Source organism: Caretta caretta, chromosome 20 (genome assembly GCF_965140235.1).
Source record: "Caretta caretta isolate rCarCar2 chromosome 20, rCarCar1.hap1, whole genome shotgun sequence".
NCBI classification, from domain to species: Eukaryota; Metazoa; Chordata; order Testudines; family Cheloniidae; genus Caretta; species Caretta caretta.
This window is the reverse complement of record NC_134225.1, coordinates 2665470-2689476: the sequence shown is the minus strand read 5'-3', so window position 1 is coordinate 2689476 and position 24007 is coordinate 2665470. Positions and strand designations below refer to the sequence as shown.

Here is a 24007-nt window from a genome sequence, read left to right as displayed (position 1 = left end):
CGCTCCAACCTGTTATTCCCGCCTCCGCCTCTCTCTGATTGGCTCTCGCCTCTGAGCGTGCCCTCTCATTGGTAGCCGCGCCTGCCAGGCGAGGGAAACGCTTAGCCCGAGGAGTGGTTGAGCGGGCGGAGCCAGAGGGGCTGGAAGTTGCCATGGCGGCGGCTTCGGCCCGGGCGGGGGGCGCAGCGACCGGTGGCGGCGGCTGCTGAGGGAGGGAGAGAGAGAGAGAGAGCCGGGGCCATTTACCCGACACCGCAGAGCAGAGGAGGATTCTGGGTAACGCACCCCCCGGGCAGAGGGTTGTGGGTAATTGGCTGCAGAGCAGAGGATTCTGGGTAACGCACCCCCGGGCAGAGGGCTGTGGGTTATTTGGCTGCAGAGGATTCTGGGTAACATACCCCCCCGGGCAGAGGGCTGTGGGTTATTTGGCTGCAGAGCAGAGGATTCTGGGTAACGCACCCCCCGGGCAGAGGGCTGTGGGTTATTTGGCTGCAGAGCAGAGGAGGATTCTGGGTAACGCACCCCCGGGCAGAGGGCTGTGGGTTATTTGGCTGCAGAGGATTTTGGGTAACATACCCCCCCGGGCAGAGGGCTGTGGGTTATTTGGCTGCAGAGGATTCTGGGTAACATACCCCCCTGGGCAGAGGGTTGTGGGTAATTTGGCTGCAGAGCAGAGGATTCTGGGTAACGCACCCCCCGGGCAGAGGGCTGTGGGTTATTTGGCTGCAGAGCAGAGGAGGATTCTGGGTAACGCACCCCCCCCCCGGGCAGAGGGCTGTGGGTTATTTGGCTGCAGAGGATTCTGGGTAACATACCCCCCTGGGCAGAGGGTTGTGGGTAATTGGCTGCAGAGCAGAGGATTCTGGGTAACGCACCCCCCCGGGCAGAGGGCTGTGGGTAATTTGGCTGCAGAGCAGAGGATTCTGGGTAACGCACCCCCCCGGGCAGAGGGCTGTGGGTTATTTGTCTGCAGAGCAGAGGAGGATTCTGGGTAACGCACCCCCCGGGCAGAGGGCTGTGGGTAATTTGGCTGCAGAGCAGAGGAGGATTCTGGGTAACGCACCCCCGGGCAGAGGGCTGTGGGTTATTTGGCTGCAGAGGATTCTGGGTAACATACCCCCCTGGGCAGAGGGCTGTGGGTTATTTGGCTGCAGAGCAGAGGATTCTGGGTAACGCACCCCCCGGGCAGAGGGCTGTGGGTAATTTGGCTGCAGAGCAGAGGATTCTGGGTAACGCACCCCCCCGGGCAGAGGGCTGTGGGTTATTTGTCTGCAGAGCAGAGGAGGATTCTGGGTAACGCACCCCCCGGGCAGAGGGCTGTGGGTAATTTGGCTGCGGAGCAGAGGAGGATTCTGGGTAACGCACCCCCGGGCAGAGGGCTGTGGGTTATTTGGCTGCAGAGGATTCTGGGTAACATACCCCCCTGGGCAGAGGGTTGTGGGTAATTTGGCTGCAGAGCAGAGGATTCTGGGTAACGCACCCCCCCCGGGCAGAGGGCTGTGGGTTATTTGGCTGCAGAGGATTCTGGGTAACATACCCCCCGGGCAGAGGGTTGTGGGTAACCTGGCAGCAGAAGCAGGATTCTGAGTAAATGAGCAGAGGCTTCTGGGTAAGAATCACTTTTCTCCATCTCCACATTTGTAACTGAGATTTCAGCACTGGGTTATAAACCCCTTTCAGTGTCCAAAGGTAGGGTTGAGCCTGGCAGGTCTGTGGCCTGTTGCGGAAGGGTAGGGGAGCTGATGTGTAATGAGCAGTTTGTCGTTGGTTCTCAGCAGGCAGGTGGCCATGTTCTAGTTACCCTGTATCCTCGCTGCCCGCCTCAGCGGAGGGACCAAGTACTGACGAGGCCTGGGAACCAAATGGACCTTTGCAGAAGGGGCTTGTGTGTGGCTGGAGCAGCATTGCCAGCTGCTTGTGCTCCAGTAAGGGGAATCAGGTCACATGCTTCAGGATCTGATCCACTCCCTCTCCAGGGTCAGGAAGCAATCGCTACCCACCTCTGCTGTCCAGCCTTGCCCAGCTGAATCCCACTCCCCTGCTGCAGTAACTAGGCTGCTCTCAGTTAGATGCAGCGACTCTTTATTGTTACAAGGTCTGCCAACGTCTAACCAAGGTCCTCTGGTGTCTGTCAAAGAGCCAGATTCAGTATTGTGCTATGGCCCACTGGTACAAAGGCATCTTGGCGATACCCCTGGCACAGACAGCACCTGTGCCCGGCACAAACCAACCTTGGCACTATCTCTGCAGCAGGCTGGGTCCAGGGGCCGCTGTGGAGTGGATTTAGGCCAGAGGAGGCAGGGGACGTGGTGGGGAGGAGTTGTCATGGCTGGGGTGGAATGGGCCCAACAGGAGTGCAGGTTACCCTTGATTGTGCCAAGGGCCTAGCTGCCTCTCCTCCACCTCAGTGCAGAGCTGAATACACCTTTCCCAGAGCACTCTGGGCCCTTAATGACAGAAGGGCAAAGAACCCCTCGCTAAAGGACTTGTCATCATCTATCACTCATAGATTTCATATTAGAGGTGAGCTAAATACTTACTCTTCCTAGAGACCTCATAGGCCTTTTCCATTCTGATGCCCATAATGCTATATTTATTCCTAGGGGAATTCTGCGCTACTGCACATGCGCAGAATTTATGCCCCCCGCAGATTTCTTTGCTTCCCTGCAGAAAAATGATGAGGAAGCAAAGGGAAGCCACAAAAGCAGTCATGCGACCCTCCCCAGCAGTATGTTTTGGGTGCCCAGGGCAGCCGGCAGAGAGGTAAATCATTGTGGGGGAGGGGGCAGGACTGGGGAAGACCCAGCTGGTGGCTCTTACCCTGCACTGGGCTCAGCTGCTAGTCCCAGCTGGGCTGGAGAGGACCGGGCTTCCTATTCCCCTATGCAGCATCCAGGGTTTATCAGACCCACCCTCAGATTTCTCCCCCGGCTGTAGGAATCTCTGCAAACTCCCCCTCCCCCATGCTTCCTGCACCCATTGCTCCTGAGCTGGAGGGGGAGGGATCCCTGTACAGGGAACTGCTCCCACATCCACCCAACCCCTGTGCATCCAGACCGCCTGATACCTAGACACTCCCGCCAAGCCTCAGCCCACTTGCACCCAGACACCTCCCCCCCCCCTCCCCGATGAGCTCCACTCTCCCTGCACCAGGACCACCCTGATGAGCCACTGGCACCCGGATCCCCACCCTACTGAGCCCTGACCAGCTGCACCTGGATCCCCACCCCACTGAGCCCCACTCCTCCAGCATCTGGACCCCCCACTGAGCTCCCCACACTCAGACCCCCCTGCCGAGCTCTATCCCCCACACACCCAGACCCCCCCGCTGAGCCCAACCACCTTCACCTGCCTCCCCCCCCATGCAGAGTCCCATTACTGTTGCACCCAGATTGCCCCACACAGAACCCTCTCAACCCACACCTGGATCCCCCTACGCTAAGCCCCTCCACACTTGGATCCTGCTTTGTGAGCCTGCCTGCTTAGACCTGCACCTGGCACGGAGGGGCAGAGCCCTTGGGTGTTTCTGGGGCAAGCCCAGTCCTTGACCTGTGTCAGGGTCGGGTGGAGCCTCACCGCTGAGTCCGTATCTTGGGGATGGGGAGGAGCTGCACGGTGATCTCCGACCTCTGTGCAGCCAGTGGCCTGTGCTCCCCAATGCCATGCTGGAGCCTCCACATTTATTTGACAAATAACATTTGCAGAATTTTGCAGAATCTTAAAATACTGTGCGCAGAATTTTTATTTTTTTTGGTGCAGAATTCTTAGTTTTTTGGCACAGAATGCCCTCAGGGGTAGATATTAGTTGCTAAGAACACAGGGGCCTTTTGTGTTTCTGATTTGCCCATTGTTTTAAAGGGAGACATCCAGTTTCACCATGAATTTTGAAGGTCTCGACCCTGCCCTTGCGGAGTATGCACCTGCTCTCCACCCAGCCCTGGATCCAGTCTTGGACCCTCACCTCAACCCCGCCCTGCTGCAGAATGTGGAGCTGGATCCGGAGGGGGTGCCATTGGAGGGCATCCCGGTGCCGGAGTCGGTGCACATCATGGAGGGCATGTACTCGGAGCTGCACACCGTGGTCTCCGAGGTGGGGGTACCCGTCTCCGTCTCCCATTTCGATCTGCACGAAGAGATGCTCTGGGTGGGGAATCATGGGGTAGGTGGTGCTTGGGGTTCCCTGTGGGACAGCCGCCTTGGGGAAGGGGGTTGCTGTGGTTTGGATTAGTCACTTGTCTGCTCTGATTTTATGGGCTGTAAGGTTTTTGTTTCCTCCATGTGTCTTGGACCATTTTCCAACGAGGGAAATGACTGAAGGATTCTTCTGGGATGTGGGGATAAAGGCGAGGGTTTGAGACTCAAAACAGAGGGGCTGATCTCTTCTCCCTATGTTTGTCGGGCGGTGAGTGGATGAACCGGTGAGACAGATGAGAATCCCTCTCTGGATACTGGAGTAGAATGTGGGATGTAGGGCTGGAAGGGACCTTATTGAATCCAGTCCCCTGCTATCACAGGCTACCCCATTGTAAGAGTCTTTGCACCAGAATAGACCAACGCTCTGTCTAGTCTGGTAGCCCTTCCTCCCTGCCGTACCATGACACAGCATTGGTCCATTCCACCTCCCTGCTCTAGTGCAACAGACCATTTTATCCTCCCTCTGTCCCTCACCCCCGTTCTGTCATGTTGTCTGACTTCCTGTGGTGCCCCTAATCATTTCAATACCTGATTTATAGCCTTGACCCCATCTGCATGCCATCCCCCACTCATTCCCTCTGCCCTGCTGACTCCAGCCACCCTCCTTTCCAGAAGGGTTACTTTTCCCGAGTGTGGCAGCAGCAGCAGTCTGGGCTGGTCCGCCTGCCTCACTGATTCTTCATCCCCCCTTTATTAGAATGTGGCTGAGTGCCCATCCTTGGGCACTCTTCTACCAGAGGGTCCCATTCCTTCTCCCTTTCCCTGGCACCCCTCAGGTACCCACGGTTCACACTTCCTCTGCCCGCTTTCTCATTGTAACGTCCCTGCTGCTGCAGCAGCTGAGGGTCGGGCGCGTTGTGTAAAGGGGTGACTTGATCACAGTCTGTAAGTACCTAGGTGGGGGAAAAATATTTGATGATGGGCTCTTCAGGCGGGCAGACAGAGGTTAAGGCAATCCAGCGTCTGGATGCTGCAGCTAGACAGGAACGTAAGAACATCAGAATGGCCACACTGGGTCAGACCAAAGGTCCATCCAGCCCAGTATCCTGTCTACAGACAGTGGCCAATGCCAGATGCCCCAGAGGGAGTGAACCTAACAGGTAACGATCTAGTATCAGGGGGTAGCCGTGTTAGTCTGTATCCACAAAAACAACAAGGAGTCTGTTGGCACCTGAAAGACTAACAGATTTATTTGAGCATAAGATTTCATGGGTAAAAACCCCACTTCTTCAGATGCATGGAGTGAAAATTACAGATGCAGACATAAATATACTGACACATGAAGATAATGATCTAGTGATCTCTCTCCTGCCATCCAGCTCCACCCTCTGACAAACAGAGGCTGGGGACACCATTCCTTACCCGTCCTGGCTAATATCCACTAATCGACTTAACCTCCATGAATTTACCCAGTTCTCTTTTAAACCCTGTTATAGACCTAGCCTTCACAACCTCCTCAGGCAAGGAGTTCCACAGGTTGACTGTGCGCTGAGTGAAGAAGAACTTCCTTTTATTTGTTTTAAACCTGCTGCCCATTAATTTCATTTGGTGGCCCCTAGTTCTTATATTATGAGAACAAGTAAATAACTTTTCCTTATTCACTTTCTCCGCACCATTCATGATTTTGTAGACCTCTATCATTTCCCCTCTTAGTCTCCTCTTTTCCAAGCTGAAAAGTCCTGGCCTGTGTAATCTCTCCTCATATGGGACCTGTTCCAAACCCCTAATCATTTTAGTTGCCCTTTTCTGAACCTTTTCTAATGCCAGTATATCTTTTTTGAGATGAGGGGACCATATCTGTACGGAGTATTCAAGATGTGGGCGTATCATGGATTTATATAAAGGCAATAAGATATTCTCTGTCTTATTCTCTATCCCTTTTTTAATAATTCCTAACATCCCATTTGCTTTTTTGACTGCCGCTGCACACTGCATGGATGTCTTCAGAGAACTATCCACGATGACTCCAAGATCTTTCTCCTGATTAGTTGTAGCTAAATTAGCCCCCATCATATTGTATGTGTAATTGGGGTTATTTTTTCCAATATGTATTACTTTAAATTTATCCACATTAAATTTCATTTGCCATTTTGTTGCCCAATCACTTAGTTTTGTGAGATCTTTTTGAAATTCTTCACGGTCTGCTTTGGTCTTAACTATCTTGAGCAGTTAGTATCATCTGCAAACCTTGCCCCTTCACTGTTTACCCCTTTCTCCAGATCATTTATGAATAGGTTAAATAGGATAGGAATGCACACATTCTGAACAGTGAAGTTAATTATCCACTGGAACAACTCGCCAAGGGTCGTGATGGAATCTCCATCCCTGGCAATTTTGAAATCCAGGTTGGATGTTGTTCTAAAACGCATGCTCTGGTTCAGAGAGGAATGAGTTCAGGGCAGTCCTGTGGCCTGTGCTAGCTGGGAGCTCAGACTCGATGATCACAGTGGGCCCGTCTGGCCTTGGAATCCGTGCATCGGTGGTATCAAACTGCATTGTGTTAGCGTGAGGATGATGAGGTGTTGCATGTTCAAGAGTCCACCCCAGGCCGGCCTTTCCGCTTCATTTCAGGGTCACGCCACCTCGTTCTTCGGCCCGGCCCTGGAGCGCTATTCCTCCTTCCAGGTGAGCAGCAGCGATGACATCCGTCAGATCCAGAGCCTGGAGAACGGTGTCCTCTTCCTGACCAAGACGAACCTCAAGTATATGTCCCGGGGGGGCCTGACCATCTTCGACTACCTGTGAGTTTCCTCCACAGGGCGACAGCCTGGCTGTGCTGACAGAGAAGGAAAGCCTCATGCTGGCCCCATAAGGATCCTCTCTAGGCCGAGGAGGGAGCCCCATTCAGTCCTTGGCCTAACGGTGATGTGACATGGGCACTAGGAACTCCTGCAGCTCCCTTTGCACAGGGGAAGGGGAAAAGCTCCCATACCAACACTGACCCGGTCCGGAGTCGAACCAACTCGGACCGAGTCTGTGCTGGGGGGGGAGGTGTGCCCACCCCCCCTCTGCACGTGGCCCTGCTGGGGGTAGGTGCACGAATCAGTGTGTGTCTGAGGGCAGGAGGGAGGCCTGGGGTGCCCAGAGCCGAGCAGGAGAATGAGGTTTTGTTCTCTCCCTTTCCGTCAGCATGGACGAGAGCGAGGATGTGCACAGCCTGCTGCTGACAAACAGCAGCACCCTGCTGATCGGGGGGCTGCAGAACCACGTGATCGAGATCGACCTCAACACTGTCCAGGAGACCCAGAAGGTACCAATGGCCTCTGTTTGTGGGCCTGATCCTGAGGGGAACTGAGCACCCTGGCCTCCCATTGGCATGCATGGGAGAGGCAGGTGCCTGGCGCCCCTTGGGACTCTGGCCCCGCTGGGTTTGGGGGGGTATAGCAGGGAGAGATCTCTCTGACTCCTATTCTGACATATTCAGCTTGTCCCAGAAGGGCAGCGGGGAGGGGTTCCACATGCCTCCTGCTAATGCAGAGGCTGCTGCTGGGCAAGAACCTCTCAACGACCCTTTGTCTGCAGATCCCTGACTCCTGTGTGCAGGCTGGTTAACGAATAAGGAGTGCTAGCCCCACTAAACAGCAGGGGAAACTGAGGTACAGAGAGGGGTCTGTGACAGAGGGAGGGTTAGAACCTAGGAGCCCTGTCCCCAGCTTTAACCACTAGTTCACGCTGCCTTCCCCCTGGGCTGTGATCAGGCTCTGGTTTCTGTGCTGCCAGGTTCACAGCCCCGGAGGCCAGCTGCCCTCTCCTCTGAGGGTGAGTATCTCCTCCTCTCTTCACCCTTTCCTTTCCAGTACACTGTGGAGGTGCCCGGCGTCACCATCCTGAGGCAGTCCAACCGCTTCTTCTTCTGCGGACACACAACGGGGAAGGTACCCGCAGCCCTGCTCCTGCCTGTTGAGTCTTCTCCCAGCCAGGGACTCTGACCGAGGAGCTCGAGCCGTCTGTGAACAGGATGATGGAACGTGGCTGCCTGCCATAGGAGGGACCGGACTTGCTGACCCCGGAGTTCCCTTCCAGGGCTGCGTGTCCAGCTCTGGCATAACAAAGCGCTGTCTCCTCTCAGCTGCTCGGGGCAGGCGGCTCAATCTGGGTCACCAGGAGACTGAAGTGAGAGGAGTGTATGTTGCTATGGCACTGCTCCCCCCGAAGGGCACCAAAGCACTTCACACAGTGGCCTTCCTGCATCCTCTGGCAGGGGGCAGCAGCTGATGGTGGAGAGAGGGCTGAGATGCTGAGTCTGAGCCCTGCTGCCGTGCCAGGAAATCATGGAAGTTCCCATGTATTCAGTCTGTCTTGGCTACTGATCTGCCCCCATCGCCGTAATGTCAGCACCTCACCATGGGTACTGTGTCCTCACAGGGCTCTTACCCCTGAGGTGCAGATGGACACAGAGAGGCTAAGGGACTTGCCCATGGTCGCAAAGGCCCAGGAAGTCTGGGGTGGATCAGGGCCTTGAACCCCAGTCTCCCAAGTCCTATGCTAGTGCTCTAACCACTGGCCCTTCCTTCCTCTCCTGTTTGTCCCCCTGTGATCTCCTGGGGCTAAACAGCCCCCAAGGGCCCCCCTGCCTCTGTTCCTATTACCAGTGCTTCCTTTGTGCCACCCCCTAGGTGTCCCTGCGGGACCTGCGCACCTTCGCGGCGGAACATGAGTTCGACGCCTACTCGGGCAGCCTGTCGGATTTCGACGTCCACGGCAACCTGCTGGTGACATGCGGCTTCTCCAGTCGCATGAACGGCCTGGCCTGCGACCGCTTCCTGAAGGTGTACGACCTGCGCATGATGCGGGCCATCACCCCGCTGCAGGTCCACGTGGACCCCCTCTTCCTCAGGTTCATCCCCACCTACACCTCCCGGCTGGCCATCATCTCCCAGACAGGTAGGCGGTTCACCTTGGGCTCCCTAGCCCTTGGGTTTTATCTGGATCCTGGGGAACCACAGGTTCGAATCCAGCAAGGTCCGTCTCAGCCCTTGTCTGGCAGCTCAGCGGAGTGTCTTGCAGAGCTCAGAGAAAGGATCCTTGTGTGTCTGGTCTGTAAAGTGAGGTGGGATCTCTGGATGGAAGCCAGTATAGGGCCTTATCGGTGTGAGATTTGCTGGGAGTTCTGTGCTGTGCCCCCTCCCTGAAGCCTCTCTGCTCTTCCCGTCAGGTCAGTGCCAGTTCTGTGAGCCCACAGGCCTTGCCAACCCCGCTGACATCTTCCACGTCAACACGGTGGGGCAGCTGATCATGACCTTTGACGTGTCGGCCAGCAAGCAGGCCATGGTGTTTGGCGACTCGGAGGGCTGCGTCCACCTCTGGGCCGATTCGCCCGAGGTCACCTTCAACGCCTACTCCCGGGAGACTGACTTTGCCCTGCCCTGTATGGTAGACACCCTGCCTCACCTGGACTGGAACCAGGACCTCATGCCCCTTTCTCTGATCCCCGTGCCACTGACCAGCGAAACACTGCTGTCAGACTGGCCTGCTGCCAACTCTGCCCCTGCGCCCAGGTAACTCATCAGGGCTCTCGCAAAAAGCATGTAACTAGCCTGTACAGTGCAGAGCTTCCCGAGATGGCAGCCCTGTCACTTCAGACTTGGTTCCCTTTAGCTCTCCTGAGCCAGGCAGGATTGGGCCAGGTCAGGTATTGAAGGGGAAAGAGTAGGGGGCTTCAAGAAGTGGTATTGACCAGGGTGAATTTGATTGAAATCAAATTGATTTAAATCATGATTTAAATCACTAGTCAGGAAGGCTTGATTTAATCATGGTTTTCTACATAAAAGTGCATTCTCGTTGGTTGTTATAACCTTAATCTATATTCTTCATAACTCAGAGAGAGATGTAGGATTCATTTTAGAAGGTACACACTATACATTTTGAAACAGATATTTATTTTCAAAACTTTTCAGATTAGTTTTACAGCTATATGAGAAAATGAAGGATTGTTTGGTTATTTCATTTACCAAAGGTAATTGAAGCAGATATTTATGAAGTCATTGGGAGATGAACTGTCTCCATTTCAACAGGTTAATCATTAATATTTGGAGGATTTTCTTGCCATGCTGGATTAGGAGGAGAACATCACCAGACAGATATTTAAATTGTTTTATTTAACTAAAACAACAACGTTAAGTATTCTGGATTTTTTTTTTCTTCAATAGCAAACATATAATATTGTAACAAAACAAGCATATGTTCCTCACATCTCACATTTTATCTCCAGACTTCTCCTGTCCAGATCTATTCCGCCCCCAACAATCTTCTATTAGTTGAACTTTTTGAAACTTTGCGCTTTTAGAGAGAGGTAAGGGATTGACTCTGTGTACACAAATTTGCAGAGGACAATAGAGTTGAGGTCTGTTATTTCTCACCCCTCTCTCTCTCTCTCTCTTTATTTATTTTATTTTAAAACATTTTTGCTGTTAACAAGCATGTTACCTCTGGAGACACAAATCCACAGTTTGAGAACTGCAAAACTAAGCATCTCTGATGGTATCTTCTAGACTGAGCACTGAGTCCCATTGGGTAGATAGAAAGATTAACCTAAATAATCTCTACAGAAGCCTGTGGAACCCCATAAAATTGGGTCCCTAATCCGTGAACTATTGGAACTCATTTACAAAACTTTTCTTAAACATTACATGAACATATTGTCTCATACTATAGAATTAGAATTTATAATCCCTATTCCATGATGAGAGATCTTTGAGCTATAATGTATCTTAATTAAAACTATCTTTAGACAGGTTTTTCCCTCAAAAAGAATTTTATCAAAAAACTCCGATTTAAATAAAAAAAATCATTGATTTTTATCCACCCTCGTATTGACGATCCAAGAGGAGACATTCCCTCTGGAGTCCATACCAAACCAGTGCCCCACCGTTATGCTAGGGGCTGCTGCTGCGTTGATGAGTTGTAATTCTGAGGTCCTGGTTGCTTGTGGTCATGGGAAATCCCATGGCACTTCCTCAAGAATCAGGGTGGTGCCCTGGGCTTCCTGGTCAAATTCCAATTTGTGTAATTACATTCTGTGTATCTAAATATCCCCTTCCCCATTTGACCGGCTTTAGTATTCTTCTTTGGCCCTGTCCTAAATTGCTGTACAGTGCAGCTGCTGCGTTCCACCCCATAGGCAGCTGACTGGATGCTGCAGTAAGTTAAACGCCATGCTCCACTTGGTGGTCTGGTGGTGATTCGCCATGACACCGAACCCCTCACCCATTAGCCCCCTTGCTGGCCTTGGCTATAGAGAAGCCAAGGGTTGAATGCATTCCAGGGAACAGTCCTGTCATCACTTTGGGTGGGAAGGTGGGAGCCAGTGTCTGGGGTGGAAGTTTGTACAGCTGCTCTCTCTGTTCCGTGAACAAATACAGGACTCGAGTGACCAGGGCTGTCAACCCAGCACCTCTGGCTGATCTTTGAGTTGTGCTTTGTTTTGTAGGCGGGCCCCACCTGTAGACCCCGAGATCCTGCGCACCATGAAGAAAGTGGGCTTCATCGGCTATGCGCCAAACCCAAGGACCAAGCTCCGGAACCAGGTGTGCGTGCGCGCGCATGGGGGTTTGAGTGCTCAGCCTTTCTCTGCCAGCTTGGGAGACTGCCGTGATCTCGTGTTGCTGAGCGTTGTTTGAACAGCTGCTATGTTTCACCCCAGAGGGGGCTGCGTTTCAGTGGCGGGTGAGGTCAGCTCTGTGTGTTAATGTGGAATGGGATTCGAAACAAGTTACTGGTCTCGATGCTGGGGTAGATGAGGGAAGTTCTGCATCCCGGGCTATACAGGGGCTCTGACGAGATAATCTAAGGTCCTTTCTGGCCTTAACCATCATGTACCAGTCACAGATGTTTTCTTCTGCAATGTAACAGCGTGACCTGGCCTCTAAGGGAGGGGAGAGAATACCCAGGGGCAGACCAGCACAAGAGAGTTCTGGGCGCAGTTAGTATGTGCTCCATACTATGAAAAGGTCTGAGGACCCCAATGCCGAGGGTTCCCTAAACCAACCCTTGGCAGACCACTGCTCTGTGTTGTTTGCATCAGCAGTTCCAGAACAGTTTAAAACAACACCAAGAATAAGAAGAGGAATGAGGAGCTTTGTCTAGGTGAAGGGAAGTGTCCTTTCCCTCTTTTGCTTTAGTCCTTCGCTCCATTGGTTGATCTGGGCCCCGGACCCAGCTCGGGGGCCGGGCAAGGTTATGCGTTGTTTGTTTCGCTGGATGCTTGCTCCAGACAGACTCGGCCTCAGCATTAAGCTGCTTTGTTCCTTTTCCTTCCTGCCTCCCTCAGATCCCGTATCGGCTGAAAGAGCTGGACAACGAGTTTGACAGTTTCAGCCAGGTCCCTGAATCCCCAATTGGCCGGGAAGAGGAACCTCACCTGTACATGGTGGCAAAGAAATACAGGAAGGTCTGACTCGCAACATCTGCCAGAGGGGCTTGGGGCTACGAGGGAGTGGAGGGGCAGGTGAAGATGTAATGAGCTGTCACAGGAAGGATCAGCCAGATTTGGGTAGAACAGAGCTAGTGCCCCAAGGGTCATGTGTGAACAGCCCAGAAAGGCAGCCTCCAGCCCATGCGGCTCAGTGGGGTGGCCCAGCTCCCACCCCGCAAGATCCCTTGCTGTCCCAAGGTGCCTATACAGACAGCGGGTCCCCCTCCATGCAGGAGGGTAAAAGAGTGGGCTGGAGTCAGCATTTCTCACTCGTGGTTTGATCCTGAGTGGTGCTGGGTGCCTGGGAGAGGTTCACATTGACCGTCCCGGGGGTCTGACTTGTGATGTGTTAGAATCGCTTCTGATTGTGAGTGCTTGTGTATTGGGGTGCGCTCATGTCAACGCGTGTGTATTCACTGAATGCTCCCGCACACACAAGTGCTTGTGCAGGTGATTGTGTGTTGGTGCAACAGACCAGCTCGGGGCCAAGGTTTTCGCTTGTCTCTGAGGATTCCCTTCTCTGTCCAGGTCACAATCAAATACTCCAAGCTGGGCCTGGAGGACTTCGACTTCAAGCATTACAACAAGACCCTGTTTGCTGGCCTGGAGCCCCACATCCCCAACGCCTACTGCAACTGCATGATCCAGGTGAGACTGGCACCCAGCCCCTCCCCCGCCAGGGCTTGCTGCGGCCTTCCAGCGCACCCCCCTCACTCGCCCTGCTGCCGCCTCCCCAGGTCCTGTATTTCCTGGAGCCCGTCCGCTGCCTGGTCCAGAACCACCTGTGCCAGAAGGAGTTCTGCCTGGGCTGTGAACTGGGCTTTCTCTTCCACATGCTGGACTTGTCCCGGGGGGACCCGTGCCAGGTACGTGGGGAGCAGATGCCAAGCAGCAGGGCTGTTGGGGAAGGGGAGGGTGCTTCTTGAACAGGGTCTTGGGCTGTGACTGTGACTTGGGGCTGCACCGGCAGGGACTCGGGGGAAGCAGCCGGCAGCGTCTCGCTTTGCTGGCGGATGAGATCCCCAGGGGTTTAGGGGCAGAGAGGGAGGGCACTTGGCACCATGCGGAAGGGACCACGTTAAGGAATTTGGGTAATGCCATCTCTCTCGTCCCCCCCCCACCCGCCCCAATGCTCCAATCCTTCCCCTCCCACAGGGAAGCAACTTCCTGCGTGCCTTCCGCACCATCCCAGAGGCGTCCGCCTTGGGCCTGATCCTGGCCGACTCCGATGAGGCCACGGGCAAAGTGAACCTGGGCCGGTTGATCCAGAGTTGGAACCGCTTCATCCTGACGCAGCTTCACCAGGAGACCCAGGAGCAGGAGGCACCGCAGGCCTATCGGGGTGTCGGCAGCAGGTAACCCCTTTCCCCTGCACCCGCTGCTTGCTGGGCTAGGAGTGGGGGCACACCGCCCGGGCGTGGGGTCTGTCTCCTTCCTTAGAGGCTGTATCGGGGGGGGGGCCCAGTCAGCCAGAGTCTGGTGTGGAACAGGCTGCAGGAGCTGGGCACAGTGCTGGCTCTCCCACAGCCCGTGCTGGTCCAATCCCAGGCACAGAGCCAGAAGTGGACCCAAGCCACCGTGGGTCTGACCCATCCTATTCACTAACCCCTGACCTCTTGTCACCCCTCCGTGGCTGCCCAGGGGGGTGACTGGCTGTGTCACCACTGAGAGCTACCACTGAGTCAGCTCCAAACCCACGCCCACTCCTTTGGGTTTTCCAGGATCCTGTTGGCAGCTGCCACCTTCAAGTGCCCGGCCCAGGAAGGGCATGTAAGGGCTTAATGCCACGCTCTCGCCCTGCTAGGCCTCGAAAGACTCCTGAATTATCAGCCCCCACCCCCGCTGACCCGGACGTGCTTCGTTTGCTCCAGCAGCTTTGGGTCGTCGGGGGACTCGGTGATCGGGCAGCTCTGCAGCTGCGAGGTGGAGAACTCCAGCATGTGCCGCTGTGGGAAGGAGACGGTGCGAGTCTCCTCCACGCTGCTCTTCACGCTTTCCTACCCCGAGAGCAACGGTAACCTTGAGGGGCGAGGGGTACGTGGAGAGGGCTGGGGGGAGCGGGACCAGGAGCGGATGGTGGCTACCTTACGTCTTGTAAACCAGGGCGCAGGTGAGGCTGGCTCAATCTTCCTTGGGTTCAGGAGGCCGAGGGGGACTTTTAACCCCCATCCTGGTGGGCCCCACCTTTAGCAGATTGCTGTCCCCACTGTACAGACACCTCTGGCCAATGAAAACACTCCTCACCTGCTGCACCAGCCTTTATCAGCACAGGCAGCTGGGGCCCAGCGTGCTCTGTCCTGCAGTGATCCCACTCCAGCTGTCCGGTCACCCGTGAATCACTTCCAGCTCCGGGGACAGAGTTTGCCTGGGCTTTGTTGCTCCTGAGGAATGGGTCAGAGCCCTTGTCCGGAGTCTGGCAGGTCGAATTTACATCTGGACTCAATCTCTAGGGATTCCTCTTTTGATAAAATGAAATTGTTCTCCTCCCCCCACCCCCGCCACATCTGCCCTCAGATAAAACCAAAGATTATGAGTTTGCCCAGATCTTAAAGAGGAGCATCTGTCTGGAGCAGAACACCCAGGCCTGGTGCGAGAACTGTGAGAAGTACCAGCCCACGGTGAGTTTGGGAGGTGGCCACTCGCTGCCTGCATATCCCCTTCATTGTGGGCATCAGCTGGGCAGGGGTGGAGGGGTGGAGCTGGCGAAAGGGCCCTGCTCCATTACCCTGGGCGATAATCTCCCAAGGGAAGTGGGGAAAGCCCTGTCTCAGACTGGACATTGCAGAGAACAGTCCAGCGTCTGGGGGACTAGATGGGAGCAGTCCGGAGGGGCTAGACTGGGAGCTGAGTTCTGAGCCTAGCACCAAGCCCGACGCTGGCACGGCAGCTTCAGGCAAGCCACTTCCCTGCTCCGTGCCTCAGTTTCCATCTCTGTGAACATGGCTAATGCTGACCCACCTGCAAGGGGAGTAGGCAGCTCAGTGGGCGGAGCCTTCTGCAGAGGAAATTGACAGACAGAGGCGCAGTACTAGTCTGTTTCCCATCTTCCCTTCAGGGCCACTGGCAATGCCCCTCACCCACCTGCCCTCTTTCTGTCTGTCCTAATAAAGGTCCAAACACGGAACATCCGCTGCTTGCCCGATGTCTTAGTCATTAACTGCGAAGTGAACAGCTCCAAGGAGGCCGATTTCTGGAAGACACAGGCGGAGGTAGGGGAAATGTTGTTTGGTTGAGTGCAGGCCGGTCTGTTCTCTTGACAGCCGCAGGTCACTCTGTGCCCAGCTCGGTGCAGGATCTGCTGGCAGTTTGTCCACAGTGCGGCCACTGGGTGCGACTGCAGGAGCCTTCATCTAGCTAGCTCAGGGGCTGGAGTAGCAAAGTAGCAGCGCGGTCTGGTGGCCCGACTAATTGCCCAGGGCCTTGGCCAACGGGTACAGCCTGGGCTGCAGCGTCCCCTGCAGCACCTTCCTCGCTAGTGCGGCTCCGTCGACATGAGCTGCCGTTGCTTCCCGCGGCTGTCGGACAGACATACCCTTAGAGGGGTTTTCTTTGATCGTTACTCAGCAGCGTGAACTTTCCAAGGATCCATAAATCTTATTCCTAACCTGTCCTCGTTACCTTTGAAAGATCCGCTTGTGGGTGATCAGCCTCTGAGCATTATCTGTGTACTCGAATTCCAAACACGGTTCCCACACCTTCTAAACGTCTCTTTACTCTGCCGTGAGGCTGTCTGCATTTCGTCCACTGAAATGATTTCCCACGTTTTGTTTCTCCGTGCCACTAATGTCGGGGGCTCTGTCCTTTCCCAAAGGCCAGCTGTCACCAGCTACACATTCGTTTCAGAAGCCTGTCTCCTGGCTCCTTTGCTGATGCTTTTGATCTGTGTTTTGTTGCCAGTATGCCTTTAAAAAAACAGTGATGAGGAAAGGAGGCCTCGAAATCCCCAAGAGCAAAGAGATCTCTCTTGGAGAATGGTAGGTACTTGCTGGCAGAGGACAAATGGGCTTTTGTCCATCTTAGAAGTTTTGCCATCTGGATCCTTCCCATGGCCTCGGAGAACTTGGTGCTGTTTCTCATTTGACAGTGATTTTGTCTTGCCTGTCTACAGCACCTTACGTCCCAAAATGCTTTTTAAACTGAACCACAAACAATGCACACTGAAATGCAGCCACCTCTGGGCTGAGATGCAGCAGCTGCTTAACAGCACTGAGCAGCACCACCCAACAGTATAGGAAATGCATGAAGTGAGGAATCTGCCCAAGGAAATTGTGGGAGCAGAATGTAATTCATGTTTGCAGGCTTAAGCCCTGTGAAACGCTGTGTTGTTAACATTTACCTCCACTGGACTGGCCAGACACCGAGGGAAAAGTGCCCTGCGATCCTTTCTGACCATTAGCATCGGGACCTTGGCTTTACATCTCCCCTGTGAGGGCCCCATAACCTTCAGCAGCCTGAAGTCACCCTCTGGCATCAGTGGAGTTACACCAGGGGTGAATTTGGCCCAGAGGCAGAGCTCCTGCTGCCTGTTCCACTCCCTTGGTCTCTTGCAGACTAGGCAGGGCAGACTAGATTTCCTGGTGATCACCCTCCTTCACTGCTTTGACCATCTTCGATTGGCACCATCTAGCCTCTCTCCCAAGAGGTCAGGACCAGATCCTTAGCTGGTGTAAATCAGTGCAGCTCTGTGGACTTCACTGGCACCATGCCGGTTTACCCCAGCTGGGGATCCGGCCCTCAGTGTCCGAAACTCCCAGAATCTCTCCCCTCCCTCCTGTGTTCAAGGTCTGGAATTCCCTGTTGTCCTTTCCTGGCAGGAAGGACCTGGGGAACGCCGAGGCGGGGCACTCGTACACCTCCATCGAAGAGCTGAAGAACATCTGGATTCCCCATTCCATCCGGATGAAACTGACCAAGAACAAGGAGCTGGATGTCTGCAACTGGAACGAAAGCAATGAGGTAATGCGTTCCCTGGCTCTGCTGGGGTCGAAAGTCTGTCAGGCAAGGTCAAGGGCAGAGAGAGGGAACTGCTGACCGTGGCCACGCTTGTATGGGGAGCCAGTGGGCTCCCCCCAGCACGAGGGGGTTGGAGTGCCTGGAAGGTTGAGGATGGAGTGGAGATGGAACTCACTCACCGAAGTGGGTCCCCCTTAGCCAGGGGCCTGCGTGCTGGGGAGCAGAGCTGTGGAGGCCTGAGTCACCTTTCGCTGGTGCCACGGGACCACTTTGCCCCCACTGGCCTGATGGCAGAACTTGGGCACGGTTGGGAGCGGCTCTGGCTTTGCCAGGCTCTGCGGGTTTGTGTTGCAGCCGTGGGAGCTGCCTCTGCCAAGGTGATTTCCCTTGACCCATTGCACAGGCTTCCCCTGTCCTGAGCTGCGTCCATCCTGGCCCAGGTCAGCCAGTTCTCAGCAGATTCACATAACCGCCGGGGGTGGGTTCTTCCTTGCAGCTCAGCTCATCCGATGACCAGGACTCAACCTACACGTACGACCTGATGGCCACCGTTGTCCACATTCTGGACTCCCGCACCGGGGGCAGCCTGGTGGGGCACATCAAAGTAGGGGAGACGTATCACCAAAGGAAAGAGGTGAGTGGGCGAGCCCACCTCTCTCCCAGCCGCTCACTCAGACCCCAGCCCCACCCTGGGGGAACCTCCTCTTGGCTGGGTTCTTTCCCATGAGTGTCTCAGGAAGGGGGACGTGTTCCAGAGGGGATAGTGCCTGGGCCCCTGGGTAACAGCTAAGAAATACAGTGCCTGACACAAGCTTACGGACCAACTCTGCCTCTCTCTCACCCCCAGGGGGTCACACACCAGCAGTGGTATCTCTTCAACGACTTCCTCATCGAGCCGGTGGACAAGGTAAGGAGCCTCATTCCGGGGGCAGCCCGAGAATCAGAATTGTGGCACCGTGCGACCGGTCTGGCCAGGGAGGCAGCGTGGTCTAGTGTGCAGTTCACTGGTCTGGGGCTCAGGGTACCTGGGTTCTCTTCCCAGCTCTGCCGCTAACTTGCTGGGTGACCTTGGGCAGTCACGTCCCTGCTCCGTGCCTCAATTTCTGCATCTACGAAGCAGGAATAACGCTCCTGACCTCCACTTTCAGATCTGCTGAGGAGAAAAGCTAGGAGTTGTAGTTAGGCCAAGCCAGGTGTATCGCTCGGGAGATCCTGGTTCAGGCTCAGTCCTGGCGCTCCTGGTGCCAAAGAGGCAGCGGGATCAGCCCACAGCGGCCGGGGGAGAGGCTGCTGCTGCTGCTCAGCGCTGCTGATTGTGTGTTTTACCGAATGCTGCTGCTGGGATGTGAAGGGGGAGGGGAAAGGCATAGATTTGGGCTTCCACCAGCCATCAGCCCCCGTGGCTGTAAGTTGTCCTGTCTCCAGCTGCCCAGCGTGAGACCTGCCCATTCCCAGCTGGCCACAGAGATGATGCCCACGCTCCTCATCGAAGGGTACCAGGGAGAGAGCCAAAAGGAAACCTAGACCCCTGTGTAGCCCACGTGGGTGGTGGGGGGGTTGGGGGTCTGAATTGGGGGTGGGGGAAGATGGGTCCGGGACAGAGACGGAGAGCGCCCCCTGTTGTGATTCTGCTGGCGGGAGGGTTGGATTTAACCTTCCCCCCCACCCCAATTCATAGAATCCTCTGTAGCATGTGGGCGCTTAAACCTTGTTACGTTCTGCTCTGTCCTGCTTTGTGGGTTTTGGGGGGAGGAAGGCCTTCTCGGAGCTCAGCCCCTGCCGGGCCAAGGCCCCCCGAGTTGTCCGTACACACGTCCCTCCCTCTGTCGCAGTGTGAGGCGGTGCAGTTTGACATGAGCTGGAAGGTGCCTGCCATCCTGTACTACGCGCGAAGGAACCTCCACGCCAAGTACAACCTGACCAGTGAGTGTCTGTGCGGGCGCAGGGCGGGGTTACGCATCTGGGCCGCATGTGTGGAGCCCTGGGGCTTGCCTTCGCTGCCCCGTTCTGCTCGGGTTACCCCACTGGGGTGAGAGCAGCCACAGAGTGGAGCAGCAGCTGAGAGGTTGTGTTAAGGTGATTGCCTGTAAGTGTGTCCCTGCTGTCTAATGAGCTCTGCTCTGCCTGACCAGCCAGATCCAGTTTAAAGCACCACTTCCCTCGAGCTAGAGATTTGTGTGTGGAGGGGAGTTGGGTTAGGGGCAACCCCTGGGTCATTCATGTGAAGGACAAGCCCCTAGCGAGAGGACATTAGGGGTAGCCCAGAACCAGGAAGTGAAACTGACCAGTCCAGCTCCACCCTCCCAGTGAGATGCGGCACAAGGAGTAAACAAAGCATCCTGTATGGTGGGAAGGGGGCCAGACCCCTGCTGGTGCAAATCAGCATCGTTGACTTCAGGGGACCTACGTCGTTTTCACATTCTCTCATGTGTTCAACGATCCCCTAGAACGGCTTCTGCCAAGAGACAAAGAATGGTCTCTAAAGGACCCCGGAGCAGGGCAGGTCTGTTGGCTGCAGGGGGGAGCCACCCCACCGAGAGCCTCGCTTGTCCTGTCCACGTGGGCTGGACCCCCTCAGTTGGGCACGAAGCCCTGCGTGCTGGGTTCGCTACCATAGATATTGATGCCTTTTCTGTCTGTGCACCTGGTTCTCCCAGCCCTGGTTTGTGGCTGGTCGAGGGCGGGAGACCCGGCCGGGGCCATACAGGCAAGGCAGCTGGAATTTCTGTGTCCATCTAGGCCCCAGCTCCACACCCCCTCTGGTATGGCCGTATCATCAGCACCCTCAGAAGCTTGTGTGTGACCCCTTAGAAACAGGTGCTGATTTTTGGATGGAGGACGACGGTCTCTGGCCCTTTCCCTCTGGAGGGCATCGTCTCCTTCACGTGCTCCAGCTGCTCTGAGTGCCAGGCAGCACATGGGATCCCAGCCTGGCCTTTTCTGCTGTGAATCCAGCAGCCAAGCGCCCCATCTGACGGAGCATTCTCTCTTCTCCACCCTTCCCCCTACTGCCTCCAAGTCAAGAACCCGATCGAGGCTAGCGTGCTGCTGGCCGAGGCGTCCCTGGCTCGCAAGCAACGCAAGTGCCATGCCACCTTCATCCCGCTCATGCTGAATGAGATGCCCCAGGTGGGCGACCTGGTGGGGCTGGACGCCGAGTTCGTCACGCTTAACGAGGTAGAGGCCGCAGCCGGGATGGACGCTGGTGTTTGGATGAGGGGGGTCAGGAAGGGGCCGGGTCTGGAGCCATTCTGCTGGGGTCTAGCAGTGGCCAGAAGAAAGGGCCATGGGAATTCCTGATGGCTGAGGCCTGGCTCCCTGGGGATGGGGCAGTGAGGGCTGGGGGGCTTCCTCTGCCAACGGCTCCTTTGACCTGTGCAGGAAGAGGCAGAGCTGCGCAGTGACGGCACCAAATCCACCATCAAGCCCAGCCAGATGTCCGTGGCTAGGATCACGTGCGTGCGAGGCCAGGGCCCCAATGAGGGCATTCCCTTCATCGATGACTACATCTCCACCCAGGAGCAGGTACCTGCCCCTGCCCTGCCCTGCCCCACTCCAAGGGGGGGGCGGCCACCTGCCTCACCGTGGGCTTCCTGGCTGAGGGGGGCTCCCCTGACACTGCCTGCCCCCCACCAGGAAGTCACTCCACCCCCCCCCCCACTGCAGTCACCAGGTGGTCCCCGGCCCTCTACCCACCAGCCAAGTCACCAGCCTCTCCTTGCCCTGCAGTCACCAGCACACACCCCCACACACGCCCTGTGATCACCAGCCCCTCACCTTGCAGGTGGTGGATTACCTGACCCAGTACTCAGGAATCAAGCCGGGCGACCTGGATGCCAAGATCTCCTCCAAGCACCTCACCACACTTAAGTCCACCTACCTGAAGCTGCGGTTCCTCATCGATGTCGGGGTGAAATTCGTGGGCCACGGGCTGCAGAAGGACTTCCGGGTCATCAACCTCATGGTGACTTTCCCTTTGTAAAAGCCCGGGACATTTCTCAGCCCCTGCAGCAAACGCACCTTCAATTCCCTTCCTAAGTGGAACTTTCCTCTCTCTCACTGGGGGCGTGCTCGCAGAACCCGGGGTAGGGGGATACGGGTGAAGGACTGAGCAGTGTGATTGCCAGGGGAGGTGGAGTTGTGTCTGGGGTAGGGGTGATGATGGTGTGTGGGGGACAGGTTGGGGGTGGGCTGTGTGGGCGGTGGGTGGGATGGGGGAACTAACCCCGCGTAACCTAGGTGGTCAGATTCTCTCTGCTCTGCCAGGTGCCCAAGGACCAGGTGATTGACACCGTGTATCTGTTCCACATGCCGAGGAAGAGGATGATTTCTCTGCGCTTCCTTGCCTGGTACTTCCTGGGTTAGTGGAAACGCCTAGATCGCGACTGGCCCAGCCAGGCAGGGCTGCACCGGAGCCCCAGATGGATGCCGGCCCCCTGGCCCGGGTACAGGGCAGCACTGGCTGCTTGTGGTGTCGCTCAGAGACGAAGGGCACCTCCAGCCCCACCCTGCTTCTGGAACTCTGAGCTGGTCTGGAACTGGGGACGGGGGCTGCTGCTGTGGGTCGGGATCAAGGGGCATCAGTAGAGCTGTGTGTGGGGAGGGCAGGACAGGAGGGGCTGGGATTGAGATTCGGCCCATCAGCAGAGCTGGATGGGGATGGGAGCAGGGGGCTCCTAGTTAGGACTGAGGGACAGTGACCCCCTGTATTCATCAGCAGGAGGGGGAGGAAATCCCCTTGTGTGGGTTGGGAATCGGGGCGGGGGCTGTAGTGCCCTCTCTGACGAACCCTCCCTGCATCCCCCAGACCTGAAGATCCAGGGCGAGACTCACGACAGCATCGAGGACGCTCGGACGGCCCTGCAGCTCTACAGGAAGTACCTGGAGCTGAGCAAGAACGCCACGGAGCCGGACGACTTCCGCAAGGTGCTCAAGGGCCTCTACGAGAAGGGCCGCAAGATGGACTGGAAGGTGCCAGAGCAAGACAGCCAGAGCAGCCCCAAAAGTAAGGTGCCGCCCCTCCTCTGTGTGCACGGAGCGCACCCCCCAGAGCGCCTGTGCTCGCAGGTCTCCCTCCATTGCAGAGCGGAGACCGAACCTGCAGCGCTCAGCGGGTGAGATCCCACAGCGGCAGGCAGGAGCAAGCGTCCGCCCGCTCTGCTCCTCTCGCTGCAGCTCCGTGCGAGGTGCCTCCAGAGCCCTGGATTCTGTCCGAACACGGGGCGGTGACTCTAGGCAGCTCCCCGCTCCTGTGCGCCCCTCCCGCTGCACCGGGGCGTGGGGCCTGGCGCAAGCCCCTTGGTGACCCGCACGTATTTGTGTTTCTGGCAGATGCTGCGGTGTTCCCGGCCGTGCTAACACTCTGACCTGGTGAGACCCCGCTCTGTCCCGCTGCGCGTTCTCCCAGGAAGGACTCTCCTCCACTCAGCCCCGGGCTCCGACCGCTCTGTGACCGCAGATCACACAGAAAGACAAATGTGGATTTCAAAACAAGGGACGAGGCTGATTTTCAGCTGGCAGCCAGGCGCTCACCAGGGAGCCTGACCCCATGCAGGAGCAGGTCTACCTGCTGGCCAGGATCCCCCTTCACAGACCGTCACTGCTGGGATAGCTCCAGAGGGCCACATCTGCCTCCAAATCTCCAGCCAGCTGCCCCGTCGCCCTTCCAAGCAGGGACAGTTGACGCACCATCGCACGTGCACACGTCACTTCCACAAGCGCACTCAGGCCCTGCCGTGCCGGGGCGATCGGCCCATCTCCCTTGGTGCTGCGGCCAGGCACTAGGCCCCTGGGCTTTTAGGGTGTTTTATATAAAAGCTGTGTGAAGCAGGGAGGGGTGGGGATTGGCATCCAGAATTTGCTTTGCTAGAGGGCCCCCCCGATTGGGCGTGTTGCTGTGTCGTCTCGTTACCAGCCTGTTGCTTTGCTGAGGGGTGGATTGTTGAGGCAGGCCTGGTTGCCACCTCCTTGAAGACTGGCTGGATAAACTCCTGGAGCGTTAATGCCAGCAGGACCGGAGCTGCTCAGCGAGTTCCCTGAGCACCTCCCAGACTGTGACCGGCCCCAGCCCAGTGCCCGCTCCGGTGATAATGTCAAGTGGATGAGCGGCAGGACAAAGAAGCCCTGAACTCGCATCGTCCCGCCATCAGCACCAAGAGGCACTGGTGTGTAGGGATGCCGGGCTGTACAGGGATGCCAGTCAGAGCAGCAGCGCGGGGATCTGCTCCATCCACGCTGGGCTGGCAGGATCCCACGTCGATCCCAGCTGGGACTTGGCCCTGGGATCAGTGGAGTGGCCCCTGCTTCGCCCCAGGGCTGGCTCTGTCCCCTTTGCACCCTCTGGTCTTTTTAACTCCCCCTCCCCTTGTATTCTGCAAGGTCTGAGGTGCGCTCGGCGATCTCTGGCATGTACCGAATACATAAAGTGGCCAGCCGGTACCTTCAGCA

General features: G+C 56.2%; 1 protein-coding gene across 9 annotated transcripts; it reads left to right on the top strand.

Annotated features, from left to right (window-relative positions):
- Window positions 1-114: 114 nt before the first annotated feature.
- Window positions 115-24007, top strand: PAN2 (poly(A) specific ribonuclease subunit PAN2). Of its 9 annotated transcripts, none has more exons than XM_048832066.2 (28): window positions 115-276; window positions 1776-2523; window positions 2604-2763; window positions 3859-4159; window positions 6766-6935; window positions 7324-7444; window positions 7992-8069; window positions 8811-9078; window positions 9350-9692; window positions 11624-11720; window positions 12464-12583; window positions 13136-13255; window positions 13345-13473; window positions 13763-13962; window positions 14479-14621; window positions 15122-15225; window positions 15718-15816; window positions 16505-16581; window positions 17422-17563; window positions 18057-18194; window positions 18408-18467; window positions 19393-19483; window positions 20580-20737; window positions 20942-21085; window positions 21345-21524; window positions 21827-21920; window positions 22368-22565; window positions 22892-24007. In XM_048832066.2, the coding sequence occupies exons 2-28, from the start codon at window positions 2340-2342 to the stop codon at window positions 22924-22926; spliced, it is 3954 nt and encodes a 1317-aa protein (XP_048688023.1). In that variant the 5' UTR covers window positions 115-276; window positions 1776-2339; the 3' UTR covers window positions 22927-24007. The 9 variants fall into 9 exon arrangements, with proteins under 9 accessions (XP_048688023.1, XP_074977834.1, XP_048688027.1 ...); XM_048832069.2 differs by having other exon boundaries at window positions 118-276; window positions 2409-2523; XM_075121733.1 differs by lacking the exon at window positions 1776-2523.